At 42.6% G+C, this 16,207-nt stretch overlaps 1 protein-coding gene across 3 annotated transcripts in view; it reads right to left on the bottom strand.

Annotated features, from left to right (window-relative positions):
- TRIM67 (tripartite motif containing 67) overlaps positions 1 to 16,207 on the bottom strand; it is a 44,030-nt gene that overhangs the window by 6,623 nt on the left and 21,200 nt on the right. For 2 of the 3 annotated variants that reach the window (XM_032683533.1, XM_032683535.1), the window contains exons 6-9: positions 12,524 to 12,669; positions 9,449 to 9,587; positions 8,106 to 8,409; positions 831 to 993 (exon numbers count right to left, since the gene is read on the bottom strand). In XM_032683533.1, coding sequence (XP_032539424.1) covers positions 831 to 993; positions 8,106 to 8,409; positions 9,449 to 9,587; positions 12,524 to 12,669 — 752 coding nt within the window. Of the gene's footprint in view, positions 1 to 830; positions 994 to 8,105; positions 8,410 to 9,448; positions 9,588 to 12,523; positions 12,682 to 16,207 lie in introns of all 3 variants that reach the window. The other variant, XM_032683532.1, reaches the window with a different exon arrangement.

Here is a 16,207-nt window from a genome sequence, read left to right as displayed (position 1 = left end):
AAGTGCCCCTGTCATCCACGTTGGTGCATCAAATTAAATAAAACTGAGAAAGTTTCTTCAAAGATTTAGATGCCACCAGTAAAAAATGCTGGAAGTTCATGTACTAATAAGGTCATGTGAGGTTTCTGATTTCAGTTTGAGTGCTTTAAATGATGAATGTTCCACCCTGGCTGCATTGGTCCTGCCTGACCTAAGCTGACCTCCTTCAGTCTTCAGGCTCCTGGATGTTTCCATAGGTTCTTCCTTATACCACACCCCGTTTCTAGCCGTATGCAGTCGTCTTGAAGTAAAAATGCATTATATTTGAAGATAGTTCCTCCAAGAGGAAAACCTCTTGCGAACAGAGAGCAGGAATGATGTGCAGACTTGTTCTTCTCTGCACTAATTCTCTGACCTATGTTGCCTTTGCTCTCCTTACTGCTCTGCTGTTCCTGTTTCAGTCCTTTGCCAATGTTAATTATCTCTAAAGGTAAGATCTAAGAGGAATTGGGATACACATGTTTTTTAGTCAAACTGGCAGAGGAAATGTTAGTGATGCTACTTTCCAAACAGAGTGTTGCAGGAAAATAAGAGCAGGAATTAGTGGAGTAGTGTGCAGATACTTTTACTTGGTTTTATAGCACTACTCCTCGCAATGGTCAGGCAAGGCAGAAGGTCAAATGCAGTCCAAAAAGTAGTAGTAGCCTAGGTGTAAGTCTGAGAAGGAAAGAGCCCCTATCCATATTGACTACCTACAGATGCTGTTGTCAGCTCCAGCAGCTGATATGCTGGCAGTATACATTCTTCTTTAGGTGAAAAGGGTAAGTGGGACTGGACTGCAGAGGACTTACCTGGACATTTCGATTGAGGCTCAATGCAGGCATGAAGACACCCTCGATGTTTTCAAATGCTGGAGGTCCTTGCTGCTGCCCATTTATGTAAAAGGTTAGATTGTGCTTGTTCAGATCCAGGAGAACACCAACAGTGGCACCTTTAGAAACTCCTCCTTCAGTCCTAAGGTACAAAGGGACCACACTGTTGGTGAAGGCAGAGGTCCCCATTGCTGTTGCTCTCCCTAGGACAAGTCTTACTAAGGAAAGGGAGAGTGGGGCAGCACAGTGAAATGATTATCCCTGTGGCATTTGGCAATGACTGATCCACACCTTCACCTGAAATATATGTGCCACATTCATGGGAGCTTAATGGGTGGATCCTAAAGAGAAATTAGATCCATCTCTCCTGCAACTGCAATTTAAGAGCTGAAAATGGGGTCTAGAGCTAACGGGTCCACTCAGCTGAGATATGGGGAAGTGAGCCAGTGGGGACAGCAGTCCTGGAGACACAGCACTTCAGAGGTATCCCTGCTATAGTGGAGTGATGCACAGCAGGAAATGAAAAGTAGGAAGCTGGTTTCCTAGGTGTTAATTTCTAATCATTATGCCTGCTAACAGCTCAAGATCCAGACTTCAACTACTCACCTTGGCATGCTCCAAGGGGATCCAGATTTTCAGAGTCCAGGGAGCTGCACAGTTATAACAGACAGTGGTTTTGTGGAGGAAGGGAAGGTGGAGATGGTTACAAATAAGTGTAGTTCCCAGAGAGACAAGGTGCTCAGCTATCAGACTGTTTCAAGTGGGAGAGTTGAGAGCTGTTTCAAGTGTGCAGGCATGGTTATTAATGCCAGTGATAATTCGTTGTGTCAGGAGCAGCTGCTGAGATCTACTGTAGTATCAGAGCTTGCCAGGACAGACTCAGCCAGCCATTACATGCTTGAGTGATTTGACATTAATGCACTTTGACTTGGGGGTTAGTCAAACCCCGTATTACTTTAAAGAACACAGAGAAAAATATCTACTAGATATGCAGATTGGCCACAGGCACTGCTACTCTGCTAATACCATGGGGCTCTGCAATGGATTTACAGCCTGACACTATTTGTTCAGGGTAAATCAGATTTCAAGTAATTTGCAGGGGAAAAGGAAGCAGCTGTCTTTTGTCCCATGTACTTGCCTCAAGCACACAACATTCACAAGATTAATGTGATTTTAACATGAAATTTATCACAATAGGTAGGCAAAACATTAAAAAAATAGTGGGGGTAGGGATCAGAATGTGATTAGGAAGAATATAGTGCAGGGTAAGAAATTTTCCTCTTGTCCACTAGGTGTCATAAACTGTATTCCCTTAGACTAAATGTGGCACGTGGCATTTCCTCTGAAGGTAATATCATTCTGATTTCTCCATTTAAAGCTCTTCAAACAGTAATAACATAGCTATGAATCGCAGATTGGCTTTGAGATGTGTTGGATTTCAAACTTCACCATTTTGAGGTTCTTTTGATTTGCTTTTTGTTCCTATGAGCATTAGTAGATTTCTCTTTAAGCTCTTCTCCAAAACCACTAAGTAAATTTTCCATCAAAAGTTAAGATGCTTACCTCTCCTCAGTATCTCAGTATCTAGACTGTTTTTATAAAAAGAACTCAATTAAAAATCTCATTACAAGATTGTGGGAAGCAAAAGTACTATGATCTGGAGGTATTTACAAATAGATTACATTATTTTTTTTTCTGTTTAGGATCCGCTTTGATTGTAGGGCCCCACATTTTATATCCTACTTGATATAGATTTTATGACATCCTTTTCAATGACATTGATTCTCTTAGGGAAACAGAAACAGCAAATTTGCCTTTTTGATACTATTATGTTCTTTCCTATATGATAAGCTAATTTGTTTCTTGTGAGCTAATTAGCTGCATGCTGCACAATGACATTGAGTGACTCCTCTGCAGCCCCTGGGGACAGCCCCACTGAAGAGGAGATAGATGCTGCCTGCAGATTCCAGCCTAGGAAAGGGCAGTACCCAGCTGAAGCCCCTCCAGGAGCCACGGGGGCAGGGGCAGAGCAGAGTGATGGGGACCTTCTCCCTTCCTTGCTGCTCCAAATCTTGCAGGAATTCAGCAGGTAAATTGCCTCTTTCCTTGGCTGCCATCTCCCCACAGTGAGTCTGACTCTGGCAGGACTAAGCAGGGACAGAGGCAAGCAGGAGCTCCTCACCGTGCTGCTGTGAGGGAGGATAGACCTTTTCTGAGGCTGAATAGCTGCTCTTACTGAGCACCCCACACTTTCCTTGGGAAGAGGGCTTTGAGGACTCCAGTGCTTTTTGGACTACTTTCGTGGTCGCTTTCTTTAGGAGGAGAGGAGGGAGAGTCAAGGTTCATGAGTAAAATTATGCAAGGCATTTCCTCACTTCTGTACACCATTTAGACAGGATTACGGATAATTTTTCTAATAATGCCTTTGTTGTGATAAAAGAAGGCAGCTAGCTCAAGGGACAAACTGATGTTGCTCTCTCCTGGTACACTTCTGTGGCAGCATATACAAAAGCTGCTGCTTTACTGTAATGCATTTTTAAGATACTTAATGACACTTCACAAGGAAGTTGTAACTGCAATGAGGTCTCCCCTCAGTCTCCTCTTCTCCAGGCTGAACAGACCAAGTGACCTCAGCCTCTCCTCATACAGCTTCCCCTCCAGGCCATTCACCATCTTCATTGCCCTCCTTTGGACACTCTCTGGTAACTTAATATCTTTCTTATTATTGTGGTGCCCAAAACTGCACACAATATTCAAGATGAGGCCACACCAGTGCAGAGCAGAGTGGGACAATCCCCTCCGTTTACCAGCTGGCGATGCTTTGCCTGATGTCCCCCAGCACACGGTTGACCCTCCTGGCTGCCAGGGCACTGCTGACTTATGTTCATGTTGCCATCAACCAGGACTACCAGGTCCCTTTCCATGGCACTGCTTTCCAGCATTTCACTCCCCAGTCTGTCCATACATCCAGGGTTGCCCCATTCCAGGTGCAGAATCCAGCACTTTTCCTTGTTGAACTTCCTCTGGTTGGTGATTGCCCAGTCCTTCAATTTGTCGAAATCTCTCTGCAGGATTTCTCTGCCTTCCAGGGAGTCAACAGCTCCTCCCAGTTCTGTATCATCTGCAAACTTGCCTAATATCCCTTCCAGTCCTGCATCCAAGACATTTATGAAGATGCTGAAGAGCACAAGGCCCAAGATGGAGCCCTGTGGAACCCCTCTAGTGACAGGTTGCCAGTCTGATGTCACCCCATTCACTATTACCCTCTGTGCTCGACCCATGAGCCAATTGCTTACCCACCACAAGGTATGTTTATCCAGCTGTGTGCTGGACTGTTTATCCAGAAGGATCCCGTGAGAAAGAGTATCAAAAGCTTTACTGAAATCCAAAGAGGTTGCATCATCTGGTTCCTCTTGATCAGATAGGTGCGTTACCTGGTCATAAAAGGAAAGCAGGTTTGATAAGCAGGACTTTCGTCTTGTGGAGCTGTGCTGGCTGTGACCAATGACTGCATTGTCTTTCAGGTGTTCTTCGATACCTTCCAGAATAATCTTCTCCATAACTTTACCAGGCACTGAAGTGAGACTGACAGGCCTGTAGTTTCCAAAGTCCTCCTTTTTGCCCTTCTTGAAAATCAGGACAACGTTCACCAGCTTCCAGTCAGCTGGAACCTCTCTGGATTCCCAAGACTGGTCAAAAATCATTGAGAGAGGTTTTACGATGACATGAGTCATCTCTTTGAAGATTCTGGGATGAATCCCATCAGGCCACATAGATTTATAAGGATCCAGTTTGAGCAGCAGATCCTGAACAGTTTCAGGATTGACTGGGAGTTGATAATTCTCACAGCCATGGTGCTCTAACTCAGGGCACTAAGACTCCCTTGGTCTGTCATCTGTGTTGAAGATAGAGGCAAAGAAAGTGTTAAACACTCCTGCCTTGTCTCTGTCCCTGTTTGTGAGGTGACCATCCTCATCCTATAACAGGACAATGACATTTCTATACTGCCTATTGCCATTAATGTATTTGAAAAATCTCTTTTTGTTGTCATCCAGATTTCTGGCAGCTTCAACTCCAGCTGAGCTTTGGCTGCACAAATTTTCTCCCTACAACAGCAAACGGCGTCTCTGTATCCTTCCCATGTCACTTGACCTTGCTTCCACTGTGCATACACCTCACTTTTTTGCCTTATTTCCAAGAGAAGATCCCTGCTCAGCCTTCTGCTTTGCCTGCTTGACTTCCGACATTTGGAAATTACCTCCTCCTGTGCCCTTAGGAGGTGATGTTTAAGAAGTGACCAGCACTGATGGATCCCACCACCCGCAAAAAACGTTTTCCCAGGGGACCTGAATTACTAATTCCTAAGCAGCCTGAAGTCTGCTCTCCTCATGCCCAGAGCTGAGGTTTTGCTGGCACTTTTCCTCCTGTCAACAGAGATTCTAAATTTGACCACTTTGTGGTTGCTGTGGCCAAGACAGCCACCAACCTCCACTTCACTCACAAGATCCCCTCTGTTGACAAGCAGCAGACCAAGGAGGTCATCTTTCCAAGCTGGCTCCCCTAGGACCTGTTCCTTAAAGTTGTCATCCAAGTTTTTTAGGAATCTTCTGGCTCAGGTTGTAGCAGCTGTATGATGCTCCCAGGTAATTTCTGGCAAGTTGAAGTTCCCCATAAGGACAAGGACAGTTGACTGGGGAGTGTCCCTTAGTTCCTCCAAGAATAATTCATCAGTGTCATTATCCTGGCTAGGAGGTTTATAGTAGACCTATAGTAATGCTTTTTGTTAGCATTAGAGTCTTCTGTTCATGTCTCTTCCAGCATTACAGAAGTCATGCTAGTTTTTAAGAATGTAAAGAGATCCAGTTTTGCATGCTGTGAGTGAAAGGAACAGAAAAGTCCTCTAAATGTGACATGTTGCATGAATCAGTCTTTCAAGCTCTACCTTAGGTTACTCTTGAAGATGGTCATTTATTTATTGCCCTAATTTATTCTCGTGAAGCTTAGGAAGCATGAAATTATTACTAAGGTGTAACTTTCATCACACTAACATCCAAGACGCTAGAAGTCAACAATGAATATCCTTTGGACCGTGATACAGTGCTGTCATGCACTTGCATCCAGTGGGGAAAAACAACTAGGCAGCAATAACTCTTTCCAAAAGACTATTACAGCTAATGAGTTAAAAAACTGACCTAGTTGACTGTCACAGTTAAAAATATAATGCCTAGACCTAATTTCATTGAAGCGCATATGATTTCATAAGACTACATGCCCGTTGCAAGTGTACTTCACTTGAACAGATATTCCATGGGTCTGTCTATGCTTTGGATGTGCCTTTGTCTTTTTTTCAGGTAAAAACTGGGAAATTATCATTAACAGAAAGCACTTTTTTCTCGTGATTAAGAAGGATGATTGGAAATCCTAAGTGTTTCCATTGTTTGTGCTTCCTAGAAAAAAAGGTTTTGCTTAGGTTGCGTGTGGCTTGCTGGGAGGAGCATGCTGAGGACCAAATCCATAAAATAGGTTTCTGGGACAGTAGTACACAGAATGGTTGGCAGCCTTTTTCCAGAAAACATAAGCTGTTCCACAGAGCATTAAAATTAATACAGCTTAACATTACTTCCGCCCTAAACTGAATCAAGATGTTAAAGGGACAGAGAACATTTTGATTTATTTATTGTACTGATGTTATTTTATTCTATTTTGTCTTACTGATGTTATTTTAGTCTATTTTGTCATAGGACATGATCTAAGGTCTTTAGAGTCATGGAAAACAACCCAATTGACTTCAGATGGCTTTTGATCTAGCTAAAAGATTCTTCCACCTGTCTGTAATGAATTACAAAGTCAAACCATATTTCAAACAAAAATTCCCAGCAATTGCAATATATTTGCTTAAAATACAGATAAGGTGGAGAGTATAAATAACTTCAACAGAAGACATTACAACCAACCTTAGGATACAGTGCATGTTGACATGAACTTATCCCTTTAAGAAGATACCTGCATTTGAGTGTTTTAAAAATCATTACAAAACTTTCTTTTAATCATTTGGTGTAACAGAAACAACACCTGAGATAATGAGCGTGGAAGACCTGCTGGGACAGTCAGTAGAAAACTAAACCGAAATTGATTCCTGCTCTGCCATAGACCTGCTACATATCCTCGATCAGTCACTTTATTCCTACATCAATCATTGTGACAGAATAGGTATACAAATACACCATTTTTCATTTTCTCTTCAGAGAAGATCTTCTCAAGGATCTCAGTTACTGTAGTACTCAGCTGACCTTTAGCTGAGGCCTCCCCTCTCATGGGACACAGAGAGAGAGCAGTGCAGTTCTGCTCTGGTGATACCTCAGGAGCTTCACGGAAAGTTGGCCGTGTCTCCCGTACACAGTCTGGCATCACTTCAATGAAACAAAGCCAGCACTAGGCAGAAGGAACTATCCTGAGCACTGAAAGTCATGCAGCCATATCAGCACAACACAGGATCTGTGCTGACAGTCGTTTGCTCTATGTGATCCGTCCCTGGATGTGGCTTCAGCTAGAAAATGTCTCCCCACTGCTCTGTTGCATAGAAAACACAGAGCCTCTGAGAGGTGAGAGAAAGAGTTAAGAGTGGTTTGGGGGTTTTCTGAAATCCTCCTTTGTCTAAGTTGCTTGTTCTAGTTGAGATGCTTCTCAAAGCTCTTCAGTACAATGGCTCAGTTGAACGAAAGCTGTCACTTAGCCCGCACTGTCAGAGAGTCCCTTGTGTCCAGATTTGCCTAGGTGTGACCTATAGCATTACCTTTAATCAGCTTTCAGGACTAGAAATAAACACTTGCATTTGGAATAGGTGATCACCAGTGCTTTGCCTAATTGTTGTGCAAACCCACAGCCAAGATTCCTCCTACGAAAGAGAATCAACCACCTTTCTCCCTATGCTCCTCCAGCAATGAGAGACAAACCCTACATACCGTTGTGCTGTGCTCCCATTTGCTGATGTGGACGGGACACACAGTAATGCGATTAAATCACAGCAGGGGGGATTTAGGCTAGACCTGAGATAAAAACTGCTAACAGTGAGGATAACAAACACCAACACAGATTGTTAAGGTGCAATCACTGTCACTAGTGATTTTAAGAAGTAATAAAATAACTACATTTAGCCAATAGTTAGACTAGATGGCTCTCTGAGGCACTTGCCTCTGATGTACAGCAGAAAAATGAAAAATGCAGTAATGAGAAAAGCTTGCAAGCAGCACTTACCGATTGGTGTGAGAATTGCAGTGCATGAACCAGCTGCGGTTGTTGTCGACGTACATGGCCCACGCCTTGTCATCCTTGCCCAACATCATATCCTTGACAACGTTAATCCTGGCAATGCCAAAGGCTGGATCTGGATGGTTGTCATACCGGTCCACATGCAGTTCCCAGTAATGCACACCCTTGGAGAAGGCTGCTGTGCCAAGAACAACCCGGTCATCGTAGCTGTTGCAGGTGGCAGTCTGGTTGTCATTCGACAGCACTATGTCTCTGTGAGCTGAGGAGGGGTCAAAGGTGAACCACGCCACTTTGGAGGGGAAAAAGGAAAGGCAGGATTATATTAGGAGGGGCTGTGACCAAGTGGTGACTCCTTTACTTCAATAAGAAGGATGGGATTCTGCTTTCCTTTCCCCACTGCACTTCAAGATAATAAAGGCAATCTTTCCTTGGTACTGTAGGCATCTACACAAGATCTGAGCTGGTACACAGCTGTTCTTCAGCTCAGAAATGCCTTTTATTATCTATGATTGTTTCCCTGAAGTTAAGTTGCTAAGGACAGTGACTTTCTGTTCACACACAGTAACAAGAGAGTCACTGAGGAGACAAAAACTTCTTCATGATTTGGAAACTGCACACACAGGTGAATTGGTTCAACCTCACTTTTAATGGAAATAGAGATCCACTGTGCCGGTGCTGGTTAGGACTGACTTCACTATTTTATCAAAGTGAAGTTCTTTTAAAAAAAGTTAAAAAAATGAAAAAGCTTTTAAAGTATAAATATTTTATACTGGCCTATTTTGGCAACACAGCATAGAAGTGGAAGTGGTAATAGCATGCACTTCTTGATTCATTACAATATCATTAATGAAGATGAACTTCCTGTAATGTCGTTATGGATGTCAAGTATAATTATGGAGGAACAAGCATGAATTCCCATCTCTGTATTATCAAACTTTGCTGGGAAATTGAAGCAGTAGTGAAGAAAAAGGCAAATCCCAAAGATACATGGAGAAGGGGAGACAGAGTGGAACAAAAAGTACCACATGAGTTGCATAACTACTTCTATATGCTAAAGCAAGCATCTTAGTTAAATCCTAGATGTTTATAGTCAACTAAAATCACAAGATTTGAAACCCGAAGTGTGTTACTGATAATGGAAAATCACCAAAAGTGGTAGGAAGAGAGCTCAGTCCCTGTGCACACTCAGTTCCTCATCTCTTCTCTCAGATGATCCAAAATCTCCATGCCCTAAGTGTCAAACACATTAGTGGGTGTAAAGGTATGCACGTGTCATGCCACTTAGACCTGCAGCTTTTCACTTAAAAACTGGCAAAAACCCAACTCACCATCCGACGTCTGTAAAATAACTGTCTTGCTGTAAGGACCAACTCCCGAGGAGTTGAAAGCTTTGACTCTTGCATTATAAGTGCTGTTGAAATGAAGGCCATCAATGGTGCAGAGAGTCTCCTTGCCAACATATACTTCCTAAACATTCCAAAAAAAAAAAAAAAGGGAGAGAGAGAAAGAGGGACATAGTGTAACTGTTTCTCTGTGCCTCATGGTCACATGTTAGGACTTCCATAAATATAAGCCAAAAGTGAACAGCTTCTCATTTTTTCCCAGGATGTGGCAATTATACTGTTATATCACAGGCAGCCACAGCAGTGGAGACATCAAGGATTGTTAGCAGTGGAGACACTAAAGTGAAGACAAAGCTGGAAGGGTAAAGCAATATAGGGCAACAGACAAATCTTGATTTTTATCCCCTTTACCTAAATATCTACTCCAAACCACTATTTTGGATAGTAGTCCCAGTGTCTGACACATTGTGGCCATTATTATATTTATGTAAGACAGAAAGAGGGGGACATATAAAAATGAAAAAGCCAAGTAAGTGCACTTTTATTCTATTGGAAAGGTTACCTCATGCCTGAGTTAAAATATAATTTTGAAACCTCAAAACACAGAGCCAGAAGAAAACAATCTCCTAAGAATTAGGATCACACACATCACATGACTAAACAGTAACTAGACAACAGAGACATCAAAAAAGTCTGCAAAGATTTATAAAACAGCAAGCACTTGTGTAATGTGAAATATTTCAGGAAGACGAACATCTAGGCAGACCAATGAAGAGGATCAGCCAGATTATAAAGGCTATTATGAACTGAAAGAAGCCTAGAAACTTATGTTTTTTTGAAAACTGAATAGAAATTGACAGAAAAGGAAACAAATCCTGTCTTGACAGCAGGTTGAAAGACACAATTCCTTTCCCCCTCTGATTTCTCTGACTCTGTGAAGTCCATAAGTTTATGGTAGCGAAGGCCCTGAAGTGCTTAAGCCTGTCACTAAGCAGACCACTCAGGCCCCAGTTCAGTTAAGACACTTAAGTACCTGCCTAGGAGTAGTTCTGATGATTAGGGCTCTTTGCTATGAACCTATAGTGAACTAAGTATGTGATGAATAGGAAAGGGATTACTTAAGTTTACAGCAGGCCATGTGTTTGGCCGCTTTGCTACCATGGTGCCTGCTACAAACAACAAAATCTCTTGGGTCCTGGGTTAGCTGGTGATCTTTCATGGAGACAAAGAAGAGTTTTCTTAGAATAACTTAATTTATCTCCATGTCCATGCAATTGTCTGTGCAAAAAAGTTGTATTTGTAGGAAAACTCTCACATTTTCTAATCTGCTTCATTTTTACCACTGTTCACTGTTTCTGTTTATTCAGATTCTGCTCCAATGGGAGACAAAAACTGTTCTTTGAATCCACCCACCAAATACTGATAAACATTGGTCAATGTAGTTGCTTTCAGATATATAATTCTTCATTAAAAGAGTTAGCAAACCCTTGTGGAAATGGCACTGCTGAGAAGCCTGCCTTTTATCTTTTAATGGGTAAAGCTGAGGATGTTTCTACCACAGCAAGCAGAGCATTCCCCTCAGAACTTGTCACTCTATATTTTTAAGGATTGAGATGGTTCTGTAACTTTTTCAATCCAAAATCTTGACATGGCAATGCCGACAGTCCTAAAACCGTTGGCGGTTACAAAACCCATCTGAACAAATGAGCTTGGGCGCGCACCAGCCTCAAGTCTTGTTATTCACAAGTATTTATTCAGATGTGCACACTATTTGAAAACATCTATCAAAGAACTGGAATTCTAACACCTTGTCCCTAACTCTTCATTCATTGCACACTGACAACACTCTTTTCTACTAATATTAACTATATTGGCAGCTCCCAGCAGCCATTCACAAAAGTATCTTTTTACACTCTCAGTAATGGAGACCAAATCCCTGTAAAATGTTACTTGGACCAAGGAACTGAGGAGACCTTACAAAACCACAGTGCACTCTTCAAAATGCCCTGCCAATATTGCTACCTCTTCTAATGAGGGGTGTCCAAATCAGGTACCTTTACTGGCTGTGAGTGTAGTGGTTTGGCACAGGGAGGCAGTTCCTTAGGTGGATCCATGCCAGGATATTTTCAGCTTGAGAAATCTTTAAGTTTCCAGTGAGAAGCCAGTTTGCAGCTCCCAAAGGAATGCCATTGCATGGTTTTAGCAAAATTTCCCGTTTGTGAAGAGAGCAGCTGTACCCCAAAATGATCTCCAAATGCTTTCAAGGCACTAGCCCCTAGGGAAAGCACTGGGCCAGCCTGGTCCTGGAGCAACAGGAGCCTGAAGCCTGCCTGACAAGGAAGAGCCACAGCTTCTAGCAAGACATGGCTGGTGGAAAGCTGATTGAATTATTTCTGTAATTTGTTTATTAGGATATGTCAGGAAAGGATGGGAGCCTGTAAGTACCTTGCACCATCAACCAGGAGCAATTAGTTTTGACATTCACCCTGAGGTTCTTGAAGTATAGCACTTGGGATGCCTTTCTATACTTACCAACTCCATCACAGCTTGTCTGTGGAAAGCTTCCACCAGCCTGGTCTCATCCACTCCCAGGGAAAAGTTTTTCAAATCCTGTATTTTTATGCAGGATTTCATTTTCACTCAGAAAATCAAGAAAAACTGAGTTGCATTTCTGGAGCAAGAATGTCAGCTGTTGAAGTGGGATGCTATGGACAGATGAGAATAAGGGCTTCAAAGAAATCGATGTTGTGTGCATGAACCACTTCCAGCTCCTGCAGGCTAGTATGGGATTTTCTGCTTTGGTACACTTCAGGGATGCCTCAAGGCCTGCTTTGCGAGAGGCTTGAGAATAATCTCAGCCAAGTTTCTACCTAAGCCAGTGGTCCTTCTAATGCGCAGCATCTGCACTGCTTTCTACATCAACACAATGGAAAAGCAGGGATGTTTTGACAGCTTGTGTCTTACCTAACCCCTCTCCCCACCCTCAGACAGAAACAAATCCATATCCAGAAGAAACTCACATACAAAGAAACACAAATAAATGCTGAATGAAATTCTCACTCGGAATTGGCCACCATCTCCATCATCAAGTTCCAAGATATAACCCTCCACTGGGTTGTGGCTCAAAGGTGGCATCCTCCAGGCCAATGTCACACTGTTGTTTCTGGTGCAACACTTCTCCAGCTGCAGTAATGGGACGGGTGGCACTGAAACAGGAACTGGGTACAGATTAGTGTAACTCTGCCCTACCCCATTAGTCTGTGCCACAAGTAGTATGGCAATGGCTCACTTCCCTCCCCTCACAGGGGAGCCAGTATTTGTTAGGAAGAGGGTCCATTCCCTTTCTTGAAACAAAAGGCAGTAAAAATGATATAACAAGCTGTTGTTAGCCAGTTAGACAAATAATTTGGCTGAAATATGTAAACAGAAACATATCTGGACTTGCTTCTGGTGCTTCATAAGAACTGCAGTGTGGGGACTTCATGTTTGGTTTCCTTCCAAGGAGTCACTGTCTGGAAGAGTTTTTTCTCACACTAGAGCACCCACTGTCCCCAAGAGGAGGGTAGCATGGAAGATGCAGTGCTGCCAGGAAGTTCAGCGCGTTACCAAAGAATTGGTTTATGAACCAGCAGACGAGTCCTTCCTCCCAGCACAGCAGCAAGACAGAGCCTGAACTTCAACAACAGTAGGAAGATAATTCATCACTTTAATTGTGGGTCTTTTTTAAAAAAACCTAATCTAATTTTTAAAATCTAATCTAATGCACCACCCCCATTCCCCCCAGCTTTTCATTAAAACCACCTCAGATATGTTATCTTTATGGAAGCCATACTTAAAAGAAGCTGTTGAAGAAAATTGTTCCAATTGCAAACTTTAGCTAAACCCCTTGGTTTGGTGAGCAAAATGGACTCCTGCACCACAGGAGACTCCTCTTGGAAATTACAAGTGTGAAGTTATCTACCAATGTGCCTTGCTCAGGAGAAACATCAAGAGCAGCATCTTAAAAGCAAAAATAAAACATTCAGTAAAACATTCAGATGTGTTTCTGTGGGAAAGAGGCCCCTATCCCACCTCTCCTAAACACAACTAAACTCTCACTGTTCACTCTTTGCTGAAAATTATAAAGTGAAAATTTAGTCTTCTGGATAGACCAGGCATGTATCTTTTGCACTGCTGAGACCATACAGGTTAAGTAGGATGCAAGGGATGCACAGACCCTGTCTGGTCTTCTGCCCAAGACTGAATTTCACCATTCAGTATCATTTCTGCAGAGCTCAATCATATCTTACAAGGAACTGAGTGGTATGAGCATTCATTGACTTAGTTCTTAGCAATATCAGTTTGCTCTTCTTTCATCTAGTCTGCTTTGACCCTCTAGTTTATTTTTTCCCATTCTGTCTGCATGAGACATAAGCCCCTGTGCTGTTCCTTTCACCCTGTTTTACATCTCTGGATCAAACAGGACTGTTCACATTTTGTGTACCAAGCAGACTGTGGGAAAAAGGATGATACTGTGTGATGGGGCTAAGGCTTCACTCCCACTTCGGAAGTGACACGAAAGTCAACATCAGACTTGTGATAAACAGTGCAGAATATACCATGGCTTTCTGCTGGCATTATCCATCACCACAGTGAATGCAGATGGTTGGTAGCCTAGAAGAATGAAACAAAAGAGCTTTATAAATTAGCTCTTGAAGGTTTTTCTGTGAAAAGAAACCCTTGTTCCTATTCCTTGATATTTAAGGGTGATTCAGAGGGTGTCATAAATAAAAACCTGCTTGTTTTCTCACATGGGAAGTTCAGACTCTTCTCTAGGAGACACTATGTCTGGAGAAGTAACAGAAACATGACATTACAAGAGGCAAAAACCTGAAAATGAGCAATTCAGAGATAATGGGATTTTTTAAGTGAACCATTTCAACTTTAGAGTTTTTCTGTGATTGTTAGCCCATGCATTCCCAGTGACTGATAAGCCTGGGAGAAGGTAGGGCTGTGTCAGCCATCCACACTCCTGCCACTTTTGCTAAAAAGTTAACCCTTTCAGGAGGCATTCCCCAGGTCCTCCCCATTTCTAAGTCTCCTCCTGGCAAGACTGGATGAAAACCTAATTCCTGAAGTCTTTAAGATGCAAAATAGACAATGCTGCCTCACTTCTAAATAAACCACTAACCTTTCCAGCCTTGGAAAAAAACTCCTAGGAACACTGATGGGAGGCTTCCAGGGACTCTTCATGTAATGCACAATGCTGGGGGAGGGAAAAGAGCAGAATTTTTGGGAGAGAGTAACTGTTTTATGAGTCCTTTTTAATTACAGAATCAGGAATACCATTTAGGAACAGAATATGGTTTCATCCAGCAAAGTGCTCTTGTTCCCACTTCCCAGTGGAAGCGTGAATTTGACACTGAGTGCGATAGTTACACATACTGTGGGGATGTTCTGTGTCTCCTTTACCATGTTGCTGGACATTCAAGTTTTTGTGTGTAATTCATATCAGCCTCCTACTCTTTTTGAGCCAGTCAGTGGCCTGAACTGCACAACTCTCCTAAAGGAGAGGTAAGATGTTCATGCCAAGGAGCTGTGCAGCTTTGCTGGATGATGCTTTCTGTGCCTGTCCTCCTGCTTGCTCCACTGGATGCAGATGGGCAGAGATTTGCCTTGATCTTAGATTACCTTTGGGAGGAGAAAAGATGAACACTTGTAAAAGTCATAGGAAAGCACAAAGTGAGTTGCATAATTGGGACACTGTTATATACAGGGATAGGACCAAGAAAAGAAAAATATAGGCTAAGTGCCAGGAAAAAAAGACTCAGATGTTAAATTACAGTGCTGTCCCACTTCTTGTTCAATTTAAAGTCCTCTAGAGACTTTTTGAAGGAAAAGATTAAAAATATAAAAGGAAAAATGATACCACATTGGCACAGCAAGGCCTGTTAATGAGTCTGAATGATGTCCTTCTATTTTTAAAGTGCTTCATGCAGGTTACTCTTATATAAAAAATGTGATACTGATGTCTCATGTCAACTCAGCAGTCCCCAAAACACATTGCTCAATGTATCTCACAGCTGATGAGGGTAGTCCTCTCACAGCGAACAATACGGCTGCTCTAAGGTGTTGTCTGTTGTCTTCTTGACAAGCAAGTGGTGCAGTGATGCCCTCTACCTTCCCAGATTAATTTTTAAAGTACTAGCTGCAGTGAAAGAACAGGACCCTCAGAAACATGAAAACTTGGATCTTCTCCAAAACTGCAGTACAGCCCTGGAACAGCCTGAGTCACTCATGTAGCAAGTGCCCTACAAACAGTGTTACCAAGAGCAAAGGAAAACGACAGTCAAAGAGACCTGAGTCCATGGCACAGAGGAGAAAGAACCAAGGGCAAAGCCTACAATGAAACAGCTGCCCTTTAATTGTCAGAGCTGTACGGATCATGGCTGGAGAAGCAGAGATTTGTGGCATGTGATGTGTCTGGGCAATCTTCATGGACTGGTCTGCAGAAGAGGGAAGGAATCACTCCCGAGAAGGAGAAGGGGCATATGAATGAATATTCAGAGGCGGTACAGAAAAGTATTCTATTTTGTACCTAGTCTCTGTTTTACCACAAACCATGACTGCATGACAGTTCAGCTGTGTGACCAAACAAACCTGGAATACGTATTTGCCTGTTCCCGTAGCTTTAATTTAGGAAATGGGATGTATGCATTAAGCCAGTCATCAGAGGACAGGAAATTTGTGCCAAGGCACTCAGTA

The sequence above is a fragment of the Chiroxiphia lanceolata genome, chromosome 3 (assembly GCF_009829145.1).
Source record: "Chiroxiphia lanceolata isolate bChiLan1 chromosome 3, bChiLan1.pri, whole genome shotgun sequence".
In the NCBI taxonomy this organism is placed as follows: Eukaryota; Metazoa; Chordata; class Aves; order Passeriformes; family Pipridae; genus Chiroxiphia; species Chiroxiphia lanceolata.
This window is presented reverse-complemented; position numbering and strand designations above follow the sequence as displayed.